The following is a 17,170-nucleotide window of genomic DNA, read 5'->3' as shown; positions in this document are numbered from 1 at the left end:
GATAGAGACCAAATTCCTTTTTATACCAGATATGTATAAAACAAATTTAAGTTGGAGAGTAATACCTGAATTTAGCTAAATTGAGCAAGACCCAATACCTTTGATCAGATAAGTAGAATTATCCCCAATGGTTACTTCTTCTAAGGAGTATTCTAAGAAGCTTTCAAATTTGTCTCTAAAACCTGTTATATGCCGAGATACTCCACTATTTATAATCCAAGTGTTTTTGTTTGAGTTTAATTCACTTGAAAGGGCTAGATAAAATGCAAAGTTTTCTTCTTTTTCTTCTTTCTCTTCTTTGACTTCTGCTAGGGCTGCTTGAATTCTTTTTTGTTTAGGGCAGAAGTTGTGTGAGTGACCAATTTTGTCACATTTGAAGCATTTTACTTTAGACCAATCTCATTTCTTGTATGGTTTGTTAAATTCCTTAAATTCCTTCTTATTACGTTTAAATTTTCCTTTCTTGTTTGAATTTGCATGAAGATCTTGAATGTCTCCCTCTTGATTTATGCTTAATCCTCTTGAAACTAATCTTGATTCTTCTTGTGTGCACTTATTTTTGAGTAATTCAAATTTAGGAAGCTCAGGTCGGGAGCTTAGACCTTGAATAAAGGTTTCCCAAGATAGAAGAAGTCCACTTAAAGCTAGCATGCTAAGTTTTTTGTCATCAACTTGATTTTCAATCGCTACAAGTTGATCTTTTAATTTAGAGATTCTTAGAAAGTAGGACGTAATTGACTCCCCATTATTCATCTTTATGCATAGAAGATCTTGCTTTAAAGTTAGTAGTCTACTAGTATTATTGATTTCAAAAGTGTCCTTAATAATAGAGGACATCTCAAATGTAGTTTTAAGACGGAATATAAAAGGGAGAGTATGATCCTTTACGGATTCTATAATAATTTTCATAGCCTTGTGTCTTTTCCATGTCGTTTTATCTAGATCATTTTCAGGAATGGATTTGTTTGATTCTGTTTGCTCTTCTAATTCCATTTCTCTTAGTATTGTCATGACTCGAATTTTCCATGATGAAAAGTTTGATGCTCCTTCAAGTCTATCCTCTAATCTTACATGATTAACCATTTTGAAATTGAGGATAAAATTAAATTTTATAAATCTGAGATTTTAGATTTAATTCTGAATAATAGAATTTCCTATCAAGATGGCTCTGATACAATGTTAATTGCAGGATCTCTGATAGAGATATAAACTATAATTGCAGAATGTACAATTCAGATTTACTTACAGATGTAATAGATCGACTGTCCTGTTCCAATATTGCAGATCTTTAAACTTGAGTAATAGCCTGGGAGATGCGATCCTCAATCTTGAATAATAATGAAGAACTGATGAACTTTGTCTTTGTTTAATGCAGAGAGATTACGATCACTGGGACTATATATGACTTGTGATTAATATCAGTCCACATCTGGAAACAAATATAACAATCTGTTTCATTAGTTATCATAACAAATGTAATTGTTTCGATGTAATCAGCAGCAGAACAAATAAATACAAGGCCCCGATAACAACAATCTTTTCAAGGCATAAGCCCGATATTGATATATGTATGTATATATATATATATATATATATATATATATATGTATGTATGTATGTATGTATGTATGTATGTATGTATGTATGTATATTTTCACCAGTAAAACAGAGATCATTTAAATCATGATTTCAAGCACTAAATATTACTTTGACTGATGCTATACATCAACACTCCCTCTTAGCAAGGGAGAAAGTAATAAACTCTTTAATAGGTACCAGAATATAGAATATCTATACATAACACATTATCTGACTTTAACACTCTGAAATAGTGACTTGTCAAATAATTTTAAGCACCATGTTATGAACACTATCATAACATATATTATGATCTCTAATTGTCCAAAACAATATCTAAAGTAATCATAAGGCATTCGTTATCAATGACTTCCAGCATATCCAGAACAAAAGTGTCATAATAACAAGCCTATCATTTGCAAGATCATCACCTTAGAAAGACTACCTTCTAAATATATATGTCCATGAAAGATTGTTACCTTTCATTACATATCTGATGCAACTAAACAACCATAGAAGCATAAATGCACATAAATTGAAATTTAAATTCAATATTCAACATTACAATTTAATCATACCAAGTTTTTCTCTGAAGTATTCCAACTTCACTTTAGCAAGAGGCTTGGTAAAAACATCTATTGTTTGCTCATTAGTATATGTGTGTCTGTGACTGTGTGTGTGTGTGTGTATATATATATATATATTTTCACCAGTAAAACAGAAATCATATAAATCATGATTTCAAGCACTTAATCTTACTTCAACTGATGCTATACATCAACAAGCCCCTTTATTATAACCAACATATCACATCATAAAACTAAGTCCACAATTCAGAAGGAACCTTGGGGTTGTCTTGTTTGATAGCACAATTCATCTATAATCTTTAACATATGAGCATCCTTATTCAAGACAAAGTTGGAGATTTGGTGTTTAATCCTGGGTTACTATGTACTTGATTTTGCATGTTATAGTGAAACAAAACTCACATCAACAAGTAGGAGCAATCAATGCAATAGTCACGAATCTAACTCATCAAGTAATCCAATCAATAAGCAAATCAAGGCTAATAATTAATATTATAATAGAAGTGTGATTGAAAAGGGACAAATTTAAGACAGCCACAATTAAGGCAGCAGCTGTGTATACGAATTAATCAACACTTTTGTGTTAAGAACAAATGATAATTAAATAAAATGGTGGCTGACTTGCTTAATAAGGCAAAAGCGGTGATCTAAGAAAAATTGATATTAAACAAAATGCTATCTTTTAAGGGTACGACATGAGTTAGTTAAGATAACAAAAACCTTTACAAAAGGTGCAATCATGATTAAGGTGGTAATATGATGTGTTTTTCATGACAAGTCGCCAAAAAGGTGCAATTACTAAGAAATGTGTTGTGTTCTTCAAGAGAAGTGCAATTTTCTTTTAAAATAGATGGCTCTTTAAGAAGAGTTCACACCTCTAATAAAGGGGTAGGTTGAAGATATGTATAGAGGTTAGAAAGGAGGTTGAAGAGTGTGTGTTGTGAGAAAAGAAGATAAAGTGCATACACCAAGAAAGAGAGTAGCATACAAAAAAGATTTATTTCAGGAGTATACATGAAGACAATAGGCATATTATAAAGAAGAGATTGGGATCTCTTTGAGCAGATTTGTGATCAAGTTTGAGATAGATTAAAGCAGGAGTTGATATGCAGATTCTAAGAGGATCCAGTAATCAGATTTTGTCACTATTTCAATCATCATAATATAAGAGTTTATTAGTGAAGTTGGTGCTTCATCCTTGAGAAGTTGGTGCTTCATTTTTAGAATGTTGGTGCATCATTATGGAGAAATCGGTGCTTCATCTTTGTCAAGTTGGTGTTTCATATTTAGGCATTGGTGACTCTAGTAGGTTGGTTCCTACAAACATTGCAAATATTTATATGCAAGCATTTATTGTTGTAGTTTTTTCAAGTAGGGTTTCCACGTTATACCTGTGTTCATTGGTGTTCCTCTTTCCTAAAATTTGTTTAAAGGACATTCCAATTACATAGTCAAGTTTTGAAAAGATTGAAATCCACAAGTCTGTACAAACCATGGTCCTTGATAACAACCACCACATTAGTGGAAGTCACGCAATCAACAATTGAACTACAATTACATAATCTAGTTTTAAAAAGATTAAAATCCAGAAGTCTATATAGACCATGGCCCTCGATTTCAACCACCACAATAGTGCAAGTTACTCAATATACAAACAAACACTTGTGTGTCATGAAAACCACATCAAGCTAAGGAGAATGTCACATAATTTGGCTTACGGAGAGAAGATTTAGTTCCATACAAGGAACGTAGTATACATTGAGGAATATGAGATTCCTCCCACCAAATTGTATCTGTATAGTGTCGTTGACGACAACAATATACTCTTCTCCTCCACCAAAAATAATTCAATCAATGAAAAGTGAGAAATATATGAACCAATTACGCCTACGAGTGGTGTCCAAAAGCACCAGAGTCTATGTACCAAGCAGACACATCACATGATCTACAGGTCACTTTGTCATGAAAGCATAAAATGCAGATTCTTTCTGCTAAGAGTTCTTAGCAACATTGACCTTAGGCTGAAACACTTCCTACTTTCATTTGTTCAGAAGCAATCCAATTCCGACAAACCTCTATCAAATGACCAAATTAGCTGCATTAGTTGCACTGAACTTTCTTCTTCCTCAAGCTATCCTAAGAGTGGTTGGAGCCTTTCTATTAAGTTGATGTAGATTCACCTTTATCCTTGTGCAAAGATTTGGCTGTGAAGGCTTGTTCTAAGGAGGATGAAGATACATTGCAACCAAATTGATGTTTCCCATGGTACTGCAAAATTTTGTTGCACAATTCTGAAAACTTCAAGTCAACATTAGTTGCAATAATGTCGAATGTTTCAATGAAGTGCTCATAGGATTTTGGTAGACTCTTCAAAGTGATGAATATTCTATCCTCTTCCTCCATTTTTTGACCAATGGCCTCAAGCTAGTCTTGAATGTCCTCAATCTTTGTCAGATGTTTCTGTAAGGACATACACTCATCCATCATGATAGAAAATTGCTAGTTCTTTAGGAAGAACACATGGCTCTTATCTAATGTCTCATGGAGATCCTTAAGAACAGTTCAAATCTTTGTAGTTTTCTTGCCAGATGGTACTTGTGGCAGCTCATCATCAGTGACTGAAAGCTTGATAAGCATGAGCACTTCTCAATTGTGCTTATCAAACTTATCCTAATCTTGTCCAAGGTAGAAGGATGAAACTCTTTACCCAAAATGAGCTCATCAAGGCTACCATACTTGAAGACAGTCATCATCATCTGCTTCCATGCATTGTAATTTTTGTTGTTCATAGCCTTGTGACATTATGTTTGTCAAAGAAGCCAATCGCATGTTTTCTAAGGTATAAAAAAACAAAGAACTTTTGAAAAGGCAAAAAAACTAATTGCGGAACATGAGGAATGGATACCAATGTAGGAACAGAGATAGATTCAGGTATAAACTTCAAAGTATAAATTGTGGTTGTCACAAATCCAGAAAGTTCTGACGAAGGTCCAAAAATCTTCTTGAAAAATCCACTATGTAAGTAAAATTTTAATCTGACTAAAAAATGAGAGGGCTTTTGAAAACCCCTAGCTGGCTAGAGAAAGAAAAGCAACCTCTGAGAAAATTAAGGATCTCTAGAAGAAGAAGAAAGTGCAAGTCATCTTTTGAAGAAACCCTAGTCATCTGCAAAAACAAAAGTTGCAGACCCAAGCAGAGAAGGTATAGAACAATGAACATGTGAAAAAAGAAATAAAAGTTCCGATTTGGCAAGAAAATGGCTCCTGAAATATGTGAATGAAGCCATTTGTAGAGAAAAGTTGAGTTGCAAAGGAGAAAAACGTGTACCCTAGTTGAGTGAATAAGAACATTGTAATAACTTTTGATATGGTTATAACTTAAACAACTCCAAATTTTACCAATTTTTCACACTAACTAGATGTTTGATATTTTGTCAAACATTTGTCAAACAAACTCTTGGAAATGCAGATATAATTTTAATGTTCTCTGAATTTATTCAAGTTTTTATTTGTGTTGAATAAATATATGCATAGAAAGTTAGAAACAAATGTTGAAGGTAATGTAAATGACAGTATCCAGCAAAAATATCCAACCTTTAACAATTTGCAGCCCAGGAATTGTAAATATTAACAGCAGATGCACACTTACAAATTTATATCAACTTGCGAATTGGAAAACCAATCAATGCTGCATTAAATTATGATTGAAAATGAACCTGTCACTGCTCCTAACCAGTCGATTTGTACAAGAGCCCACTATAGTTTGAACAGACCTGCTCAATCCAGCTTGAATGGTAAAATAAGCACTTGAGTTTCCCTTTCCAATATTGTCCTGTGCATGTCCCAACCTTGCAATGCCTCCACACATAGATTGATTGATAATAAATGGGGCAATTTTCTAGAAGTAACGTCCAGGCAGTGGCAACATATGTACTAGCATCAGTTGTAGCAGAGAAAGACAACGCTGAATGCTGGTGTTAGAACTTCCAGCAACCCGATAGGGCAATCTGCCCTCACAAGAAATGCAGTCGTCCTCCACACAAATAGCCGCCTAGGTTGACAGCCCTTAGGTACTCAAAAAGAAAATGCACAGTAGGAATCTACAGCTACAGCAGATAAAACCCTTGCCAAAAACCAGATTTCTTGATGCCAAGGCAGAGACAATCCCATGCTAAAAGTCACCTTTATTTGCAGCAGCAATTTGCTCACAATAACAGAGTTAAGAGTGCCCAGAATAGAGATGTAATACACAGTAATTATTACTGTTTATTTCTCCCAGATCTTTAATGTCTTCTAGCAACAGCAAATACAGAAAGAAGACACCATAATTCGAAATTGAGAAATTCAAATAATCTACTATACCTCAGCAGTAGATTAATTGCAAATCTCAGACTACTGGAACCTCAGATCAAACCCTTATACCTCAGCAAGGGGAATTATAAATCAGAACATCAGAAATATTCACAAATAGAACAAAACAAATGAATAATCGGATGCCTCTTCCACTGAAAAGAGCTCGTATTTATAACCCTTTGGTGCAAAGAGTTTCTAAAAAGACTCAACTCCAGAAACTGCAGAGTTTAACAAAAGAACTCAGCTCTTAAAACTTCCAACACAACTTTTTAGAAATATCTGTTACTGTTATTATAATAATGTGACTTAATAATTAATAAATAAGAGCTTGCGCAAATAATAACCACATCCACTATAGGTGATGACCAACTGCCAGAGCCACCCACTGCATTGCCAAAAATGGCAACTGCCAAAAATAAACTTACTAAAAATAATAAGTCCACAACTGAGACCCCCAAATCACTCTGTCAGCTCACGAGGGTCACTATAATGAACTGACTCAACCAACTGCAAGAACCTGCTAAAAATGGGAACATTACAAACATGTGAAAAACACAACAAAAGAGAAGCAAAAGAATATCAAAAACCCCGAGAGAAAGCAGTCACAATATTTATCAACTTAGAAGCATAAAAACAACGAAAAAATGGTTGTATGAGGGCCAAAAATTCCTCGTGAGTGGACCGTCGGCAATGGATAATAACCTAGAGAGCAACATGAATAAAGAAGAAAATCATGCAAGACTCAAAACAGCAATTTATGAGCTGAAAAACCTGTGTCATTCCAATTTATTTTGTAGAAAAACGCATTTGTATCTGAAATGGAATGGCCTTCAAATAAGAGATAAAATAACCATGAAAACAAAAGAAAAAACACAAAAAACGTGTTTGGTTTTCAAGGTCAGGATTTCTAGAAAAAATCCTTGCCTACATGACCGACTTCAGAAAATCCCTTGAAAAATTTGGGAAAAAAAATTTTATTTTTGAAAACTTAATAGAAAATTAATTGAAAATTTGTTTTAAAAAACAAATCTCACATCCTAAGTTTTGATACATATTATGCAGAAAATTGGTAATTATTGAATGCGTGATCAAGCGATCATTTAAAGATAACAAAGAGATAAGATAAAAATATTAATGTTCAAAAATAAATAATTATGAAACAATCGTATGATTAGAAAGTTTCTAATACATACAAAATCTACAATATTGACCATTAAACAAATAATAAAGATGTTATTCTAATATTACACATTTCATGGATGAATTCCCCTTTTACAACAACTTCTGGGGCAGTTAGGGAATAATTTCTTAGCCATCCCTACATTTCAGAAATTGGAGAGGGAAGGTGACAAATGGGAAAGGGCCACATCAAAAAGAACTTCAGATGCAACCCAATGTAGCTTTACAATTTGAATATTCTACAGTTCTAGAGCTTCCATGAGGATATCGCATTTAATTTTTCAGCTGGTGTATGCTTGGAAATTGCATAGCTTCCCAATTTCTACTCTATAAATTGCACTCATTTTAGAGTCCACCTGTCAAGCACGTTTAGGTCTCACTCAGCCACCTATCTTGGCTTTTTTTCCAGCCTAAAATGCCAACTGTACTTTTCTGTGCCTTTGCTAAATTATGTGCTTCTTCCAACATCTCACCTCATCCTCCCTACTCCCACACTTTATTATATTTGGATGTTTGTGGATTCTACCATAGTCATGGGGGCATCCCTTGTTACAAGATTCAAGAAGAGTTGGCAGATTAGCGGATTTCCGGATGATTCATTGATTAACAGAGGAACAAATGTGTTCCTTATAAAGAATTACAAGGATGTTGTTTCTAAAAGAAACAACGTAGACTGAAGACAGAATTAGAAACAAAGCTAGAGACAGGATAGGAAACATTCCTATCTGGACTGAAGAAAAAAGAGACGGGATAGGAAACATTCCTATCTAGACTGAAAGACGGACTACAGACAAGTAGTTGACTATTATAGAAAGTATAAGATATTATCCTAATACCCTCCCTTAATGGTCAACGTACGGATGTCGGAACATTCTGTGATAATTGAGACCCTCCTTGGATCTACAGAATGCTGAAACCAAGAAGCTTTGCCAGAAAAGTGCTATGACTCAAAATAGATTACAAAACTTCGTTTTTGTGAAAAAAACGGTAAAACCCAGAATCTCACGCAACCTTGCATATTACAAACAACATGAAATGATTTTTGAGGAGAAAATCAACAAACCCAGAATCTCACACAACCTTGCGTATTACAAACAACTTGAAATGATTTTTGAGGAGAAAATCAACAAACCCATAAAAACAGAAACAGATTCAGAAGGCGAAAAATGCAGCTTTGCCTTGATCAGGACCCGGAGAAGTCGGACGCTGCGTAACACCCAGAACAAGTTGATCGGTGTTTCGATATTCGAAGATTGCGATGATGCGCTGCTTCCAGGTTCCATAATTGCGACCATTGAATTTGGAATTATGTTCGAGCAGAATATTTGTCAGAGATGCCATGGCACGTTTTTCAATGAAAAATTGTGACAATCTGTGAAGGCACGTTCTTCGAGGCAAAAATACGAAAGACCCAAAAGAATCAGAGAATGACCCAAAAGAGAGCTCGAAAAACCCAGAAGGAATCTGCTGTCGTTTTCTAGATCCGCTGGCTCGAAAATCAAGGCACCCAGAAAAAACGACAACAACTCAATTGAGCTCTCAAAAAACCCACCAAGAATCTGCAAACGAAATATTTTTTTGACCCCAAAAATTAGGGTTTCGAACAAAAACGGCCCTGGCTGAAAAAGGCTTGAAAAAACTTCAGATTTCTTGATAAAAATGGCAGATTTTTTTCCAAGGAGAGCGCAAATGATGAAGAATGGAAACAAAACGAACTAATCCTTGACCCTACAATCGCGATTTTGCTGTCAAATGAGCTGGAAAATATATGGACACGAGTTGCTTCAAACGCATGTGATTTGGACGCGATTTGCAGAAAAAAATTGCGAGCTTTCCCAAGGATATAGGCACGGATTTCGCAGACCAGGAGGCTGCAAAAAAGAGACGACTGTCGTGGTGTGCAGATAATTTCAAAAGAAATTATAAATTTTTCGAAAAATTCCTTATCATGGCTCTGATACCATGTTACAAGATTCAAGAAGAGTTGGTAGATTAACGGATTTCCGGATGATTCATTGATTAACAGAGGAACAAATGTGTTCCTTATAAAGAATTACAAGGACATTGTTTCTTTTTAGAAACAACGTAGACTGAAGACGGAATTAGAAACAAAGCTAGAGACAGGATAGGAAACATTCCTATCTAGACTGAAGAAAAAAGAGACGGGATAGGAAACATTCCTATCTAGACTGAAAGACGGACTACAGACAAGTAGTTGACTATTATAGAAAGTATAAGATATTATCTTAATACCCCTATGATCATAAATATGTCCCTTGATAAGCTAAAGGACGGACTAATACAATAAAATCTGTAAGCTTTGAATCCAGCATGATCAATGACAACAGATCTTTGCATTTTCGCAAGAAATCTCTTGTTGTTGTCTTGTAGGCACCAACTCTAAACCCTTTAAAAGGAATGATCTCAAATTCACCTATCAGTCATTCACAGCATCATACTAAGCTTTTCCTTAATGTTCCTCACTCTCTACTACATTCTCTCTCAGTTTTAACTGGTTATTCGCTCTCAACTCTGCTGCAACTATAGTCTTCTCACTCTAACAGAAGTATTCGTCCATATGGTTTTTGCATATCCCACAAGCATTTCACAGTGTTTGTTTGTTACAGGGTACCATTGTTATGTAGGAGGAATTTTAAAGCTTCTGGATTTATGTGAGAGCTCCATGATTGTGAGATTGCATCTTCTTTCTTGGTAAAATCTGTTTTTAACTTCTCTAATTGAAATCAATACTTCATTCATAAAGTTGTTAGAATTAGCATTTCTATTCTCAATATTGAAAATCTATATTGATATTTTTTCCTTATTATCTCAAAAAACATCAATCCCCTTTTTCTTTCCATTTTTGCTTAACTCATGAAGAAAAATCTCCTGAGATGTTGCCCCTCTTCTTGCAAGCACTCATAGGACCTCTTCTTGTCCTCTTCTCAAGTTGCTTTGCCCTCTCTCCTTGCAAGCAACTTCTATTTATTTGCATTTCTCAAAAAAAGAAAATTGTACCCCTGTTCTTGCAAGAGGCTCGACGAACTTCTCTTAGCTTCTCATCTTACTCCCTGGAATGACCTAAATCATTTGTTTTCTTATTTCTCTTTATTGGCAATACTCAGGTCTTTCCATTTCCTCTGTCCCTTCGTAAACAATAAGGGATTTGCTTACGGTTATTCACATTATTGTTTAATAGTTTAATCCTTGGGGGGAATATAAATTAAACACGCAATATTTCAGTTGACCACTCATTGGAACTTAAAAGACCAAACTATGGGTTTGACCATCTTTGCAAGCTCCTAAGCAGCCTTAAACATTTTGCTTGTCAAAATTAGTCTGGTTAGATCAGACTCTATTGAACATTGGACTTCATTCTATTTATCCCTTTCAATCTCATTGATTTCTTTGTTATATCAATTATTCTAGAATATTTCTCATGTCTTGTTAAAGAGTTCTTTTGTTTTTTTGCAGGTTTCTAGCTAGCTCTACAGTAGTTTTTCAATAACTTCGGAATATAGAGAGCAAATCTGCAGAAGAAAGACTTTGAAGTGATCACAGGAGCATCCCTGTAGAAGCAACAGTCCCAGTCCCTACCAGCACTTGTCATCCAGCATCCAGTGTATTCAACACAGAAAAAAATAGGTTCCAACCTTCTGTTTTCTTTTATACCTTAAACAAAAACAATCATTCTTCTTTTAATATTTGAATCATCTATCATAAAAAGAATGGGCCAGAACCACACCTTGATCTGATATAGTAAAGTATATCTAGTTTATGTAGGACAAAAAGCAATTTATTGCATAAAGAAACCACATTGATAGCATATTTTTATTTTGTTTAATGTTGACCATTTTCCAATAGAGTGCTAGAAATAGTGTAAAAGGTGGTTTGTATAGTAAAAGCAAAATATCCACAAACTTTTTGCCTTTTGACACCCATTTCAGAGCTGTTCATGTAATTTTACAGCATTTTACCAAGGCAAATGAAAAATAAGGTACAAAAGATTATAATGTCGTTCTGCAAACAGTTTCTCTAAGAAGAATACACTCAGTTAACAGATATGGAAGGAAGATAAGATCTAACTTGTTTCTTATCATTTCCAACAGCTGCTACTCCTATAAAACGTGTTATGTGTGAAGCTCCATCATTTGTATATGGTTCCCTAGCATAAAATATACCTTCACAACCTGCAATGTGATACCTAGCAAAACAAAGAATCAAAACCTGTAATTCAATCAATCAGATGCATGTTACTGTACTTTGAGCAAAAAAAATATTTTAAGAAAAAAAAAGTAATCATCATCATATAAGAACTTATTTTTCTCCAAACAACCAATCATCATCTGAATGCAGTAGAACAATGGAAGATAAAAATGAATTGAGAAAGCACAGGAGCATACGGTTATGGAATCTTTCTAAAAGATCAAATGTGCAAACCTAACTGAAAATTATTGGTTGTGGATAAACAGTCATTCATACAAAATTCATGCAGGGAAGCCATTCTATAATTGTTAAAGAAGTAGAGATGTCTTAGATATAAAAGTAATGTATGTCTTAGATATAAAAGTAATGTCATGTTTAAAATTATAGCACCATCAATCATAACAAGCATAAATAATTAACAGTGGTACACCGGCTTTAAGGGCCAAGGGGGCAGGAGGACGGTAAGACGGGTTTCCAAGACGGGGGATAAAGAAGGCAGCATTGTATATACTATGTACTATACAAATAGTACTTAAAATGTTATAGTTATGAAGATGTATGATAGTATAAGAAGTAAAATAGAAAAATTGCAAATGCCAAATACTAAATACAGACTAATATGCTTTAACATTGAAGTTTTGAACATTGCCTATCGAATTTCAATTACTAATTACCATTAAAAAATTAAATACTAAATAAATGTCAAAACGACAAATGGAAGATTTATATTATATGAAAAAAACAACAGGGGAACCACATGAATTACCAACATGGAAACGCCAATATAGAAATCCTAGTTCTGATTTTTATTTAGTGTAGCCAGCATAACTAGCAATAATATATGCAATAGCAGCTACAAAGTACAAACGCTCATAAACTGCCCATATTATCTTTGCAATTGATCTGAAAATGTTCCGCAATCAACCAATATATACATATACATATATATATATATATATATATATATATATATATATATATATGATTTGCATACAAATATTAATAAATTATTTTAAAAATACACTTTTTAAATGTCTTGGTACAAGAGACCACCAGAAGTCCCTCAGATGCTCATGGGACTCCTAGGCATCCCCAAAATGCTTAGGAGACTTTTGGCCATCCCTGGGACATCCTAAGGACTTCTAGTCGTCCCTGCATTCCAGTGGAGGTTGAGTGGTGGCCAAGTGCCGGTGGGGGTGGGGGTGGCGGTGGGGTGGGGGTGAGGTTATACAACAGATTGCAAACATTCATTGTAGCACACACAAGATATCTATGTCGGTTATCTAAGTGTATAATGTGCACTAATCAATTTTGTAAGGAAATGCTTAAGAAAATTGAGTCATACCCTAATGAATTTCCAAATGTTGGAATGCATGTAAATGTAAAACTTTTGGGAAATATGGTCGCATGGGCGCCAATATTTGCAGCACATGAAAAAGTTGGGTTTGTTAAAATGGAGTTATAAGAAAATGTTAAAGGTGGCCACAAGTATGGGTATGCATCAAAACATAAGGAAGAAAGATGTCCTTGTCAAACATTATAGTCGGAAATGCACTAGTGAACACCGGTGCCACATGAAGAACTAAAGACAACCATTTAGATTGCTTAACAGGAATTCCTTACAGGTGTCAGTCTCATGAAATGCAATGATTTCAAAAGTAACATAAATAGAACAGATTGCAAACATTCATTCTAGCACACGAGTAAGATATCTATGTCGGTTATCGACATCTATAATGTGCGCTAATCAAATTTGTAAGGAAATGCTTAAGATAATTGAGTCATACCCTAATGAATTTCCAAATGTTGGAGTGCTGTAATGACCCCAGCTGGGTTATGGCTTTAACAAACATCAACTTCCTTGACCAGTCACAGATTTTGCATCTAATCAAACACTTAGCAAATGAATTCAATACCACACTAATGATAAGTCTTTTATTTACTGCTTTTGCTTTTGAAACATATACATTGATTTTCTTCCAACAGTTTGAAAGCTGAAATCGGCTAAAAGATAATAAATTAGCAAGCCACAAGTTTCAAGGAAAATCCAATGCTAAGACTTTAACCGTCATTAACACTCTTACAAGATATCAGATTTATTGTATAAATGGGAGACACAATATATTAAACCTGTAACTCCCAGCTCTAATCTGATTTGCAGCAGAGATTCACATATATATGCCTACCAATAATGTTGCAATTGATGGCCTGGGCGTTTAGCAACAGCAGATCTGTCCACTAATTCTCACGTCACTCAATGAGTGCCCAAGTATTAATTAAATAGCCCAGCAATGGGAATGCTCGAACTCCAAATATTCTCCAGCCCAAGTGCAGTAGAGAACACTACTCAATTACCTGATATAGGTGTCCAGAATTGCAGCAGCAAAATACAGTTAGGGTGTGAGTCGCTTGGTAGAAAATAGCTTCAGATTGAGGCATCCAAACCTCAACCCATGATTCCCAAATGCAGGTATTTAGCAAGGGTTAAACATCCAAACAACAACCTCCCAATCAACACTGAACAAACTAAATTCTGACTGCCCACATTCAAATCGATTCTTTCACCAAAGCAGATGCAATCACACCCAGAATAATTGCCCCATGTGCAGATAAGAAATGCAATCAAACACAGGGGATTGACACTACCAATTACCTTGAGTATAGATTTGTCTCAATCAAAAGAAGAATGCCAACCAGAAGCAAACACAGGCGCTCACTACCAGAGGTAAGAATCACCAATTCTTCCAGCTAATAACCAACTTCTCAGTCACAATGTTAAACAGTCAAGAAGCCACCAGCAAATTTTAAGAATTCACAACTCCAATCTCCACTATACTTCAGCAATGAAGGGACGCCCTCAAAACAAACCCTTATACTTCAACAAGGGAACAGAAAATCAGAACTTTTAGAAAACCTCACAAAGATGACAAAACAAAATAAGAAAATCAAATGATCGGCTGTTTTTTCTCATCAAATGGGCTCATATTTATAGTCTCCAAATGGCAAAAGTTTCCCAAATGAAGTCCACTTAAGAAGCTCCCTCAACACAACATTAAAATATAATAAAGTGTCATAATATAATTTATTAATTACTTTTGGCTCCCAAAGATAACCTTTTCCACGATAACATAGTATTCTTACACACAAGGCCACAGTTTCTTGTGCCCAAGATTTAAAACTTTTCAACCCATTTCCAACAAGCTATGATACTGAGGTGACCAACATAAAACACCAATAAAAATAGCAAGCTGAGCTTATTTAGATGAATAATAATAATAATTCACCCGTCTTGTGAAAACAATTGAAGAAGCATCAAAATCGAAATCTTACAACACTAGAGTGATCCTAATAATGAAAGACAATTCATGAAACTGACAGGGTGACTTACTATATATAGACGCTCCCTCCAAGATTCTTGGAGCCCAAAATAAAAATTAAGAGCATCACTCAACACCTCTAACTCAACTAAGCTCATCGGAACCACCAACAAACTTACTATAAATAGTAAGTCCGTCAAACGAAGCCAAAACACACCATAGGTTGTTGTAAAGCCTATAATCCCACAACTGAAACCCTTAAATACCATTGTCGACTCACGAGGGTCGCGATGTTGAACAGACCAAGCCAAATGCAAGAACCTACTAAAAATAGGGGCATTACAGTTCCCCCTCCTTAAAATTGCTTGTCCCCAAGCAATCCCGGAGAAAAATGAACATCATAGTCCACTTGGATCCCAAGGGGAGAACTGTGTACTATCCTTGCCGTGTACAAGCAACTACTATAGCACCGACACCAAATAATTGATATCAATGACATAATCATCTGGAAACTAATTGTTGGTGTTGATGGCGATAACAACTCATTGGAACACAATCAAACTGAAATACCAACTCTTTCAACATTTGAGTCCCTATCAAACTGACACTCACACCCAACTGCACTATGGTAATGATAACGACCATAAGTACCCAAATCACTATCACCAACTCCAATCTCTAATAAATTGTACTAGGTGTGCGGATATTGCAAGTGATCTAACTTGCACTTGCCGATCCCATCCATGAAAGATGGTCCTAACCCATCCCATAATGGATGGTATGAAACTGAAGCCAACATATACCAACATGAAATTCAATCCTCTACATGTGTGTCAAGAGAGTAGTGATGAGCACTCCTCACAGTGTAATGCCAATAAGAACTCCTAATCTCTACCAAGGACTCATCAATATCAAACTGGCAATCAGAAGACAGCTCCAATCTCTGACTCTGAACCATTGATCGGGCAAGATCCTAGGCAACTCTCTTAGCAAACCCAACCACAAGATCCTTGTGGGGAAGCATCATAGACAAAGTCTCTACAATCTTTCCCACCAACCTCCAAACAGCACAAGAGCCACAGATGAGAGTATCCTCAGACACTCTGTATGAATTCTCCCGCGCATCTAATCTCTCCAAAAGATACTTCATGAAACACTATGTACTAGAAATTATATGTAGAAGCATCAACCTCCTCCCCCGCAACCTACAAAGGATCCCTCTAAAAATGTGGCACTGCCAACTATCTAATCCTACTAGCTATATGAAATGAAGAAATAGATTCGCTTCTGGCAGAAGGAAGCGAATCACCATGAGAGCTTGTCTCCACTAATGCTCTTACCTCCACTGTACCTAACGCACCCATATCCTGGGTAGATGTGATAGCCACATCATCACACCCCTCATCCCCAACCGTGTAAGCAAATTCACCACCAACCACAATATGCAACTAAACAGGGTCTAGGACTAGTGTCGACTGTACCTGCTCTAACTCCATGATAACCTCATCCAACCGTGATTGTGACTCCTGAAGAGCCAACTGAGTAAATTGACGAGAGTCCACAGTCACCTCAAGAACTTGGGTGAGCTCAACGACCTCTTTCCCTAACAATGTCTCATAATAGGTGCTACCCCACTCCAGAAAGCAATCCCTATCAGCAACTAACTGTGAATAATTATGCTTCAAGACCATAACAACCTCTTGAAGTGCATAAACCTCTACTAGGGAAAGACTACTATCATCGTGCTCATCTAACAATGGAGCACCTCAACCAGATGCAACTAGCATCTAATGGATTTCATCATAATGTTTCAGAGCTAAAGTGATGTCACTATCACTCACCTTCAACTAACTAGTCACATGATGCCTCTATAACCCCTAACTCCTCTGCAAGCACACTGCCTCACTATCTGCAATGTGATAGGAAACTGAATTAGTACTTCTCACCACAT

General features: G+C 35.6%; 1 protein-coding gene across 2 annotated transcripts in view; it reads right to left on the bottom strand.

Annotated features, from left to right (window-relative positions):
• Positions 1–17,170, bottom strand: part of LOC149541217 (CwfJ-like family protein / zinc finger (CCCH-type) family protein) — a 229,646-nt gene that overhangs the window by 145,734 nt on the left and 66,742 nt on the right. For both annotated transcript variants that reach the window (XM_089802225.1, XM_089802224.1), the window contains exon 5: positions 11,783–11,900. In XM_089802225.1, the coding sequence (XP_089658351.1) occupies positions 11,783–11,900 (118 nt within the window). The remainder of the gene's footprint in view (positions 1–11,782; positions 11,901–17,170) is intronic.

Source organism: Cupressus sempervirens, chromosome 9 (assembly GCF_028749045.1).
Source record: "Cupressus sempervirens isolate cs-2001-9-10 chromosome 9, ASM2874904v1, whole genome shotgun sequence".
In the NCBI taxonomy this organism is placed as follows: Eukaryota; Viridiplantae; Streptophyta; class Pinopsida; order Cupressales; family Cupressaceae; genus Cupressus; species Cupressus sempervirens.
Note: the sequence above shows the minus strand (reverse complement) of the source record. Positions and strands in the feature narration are given on the sequence as shown.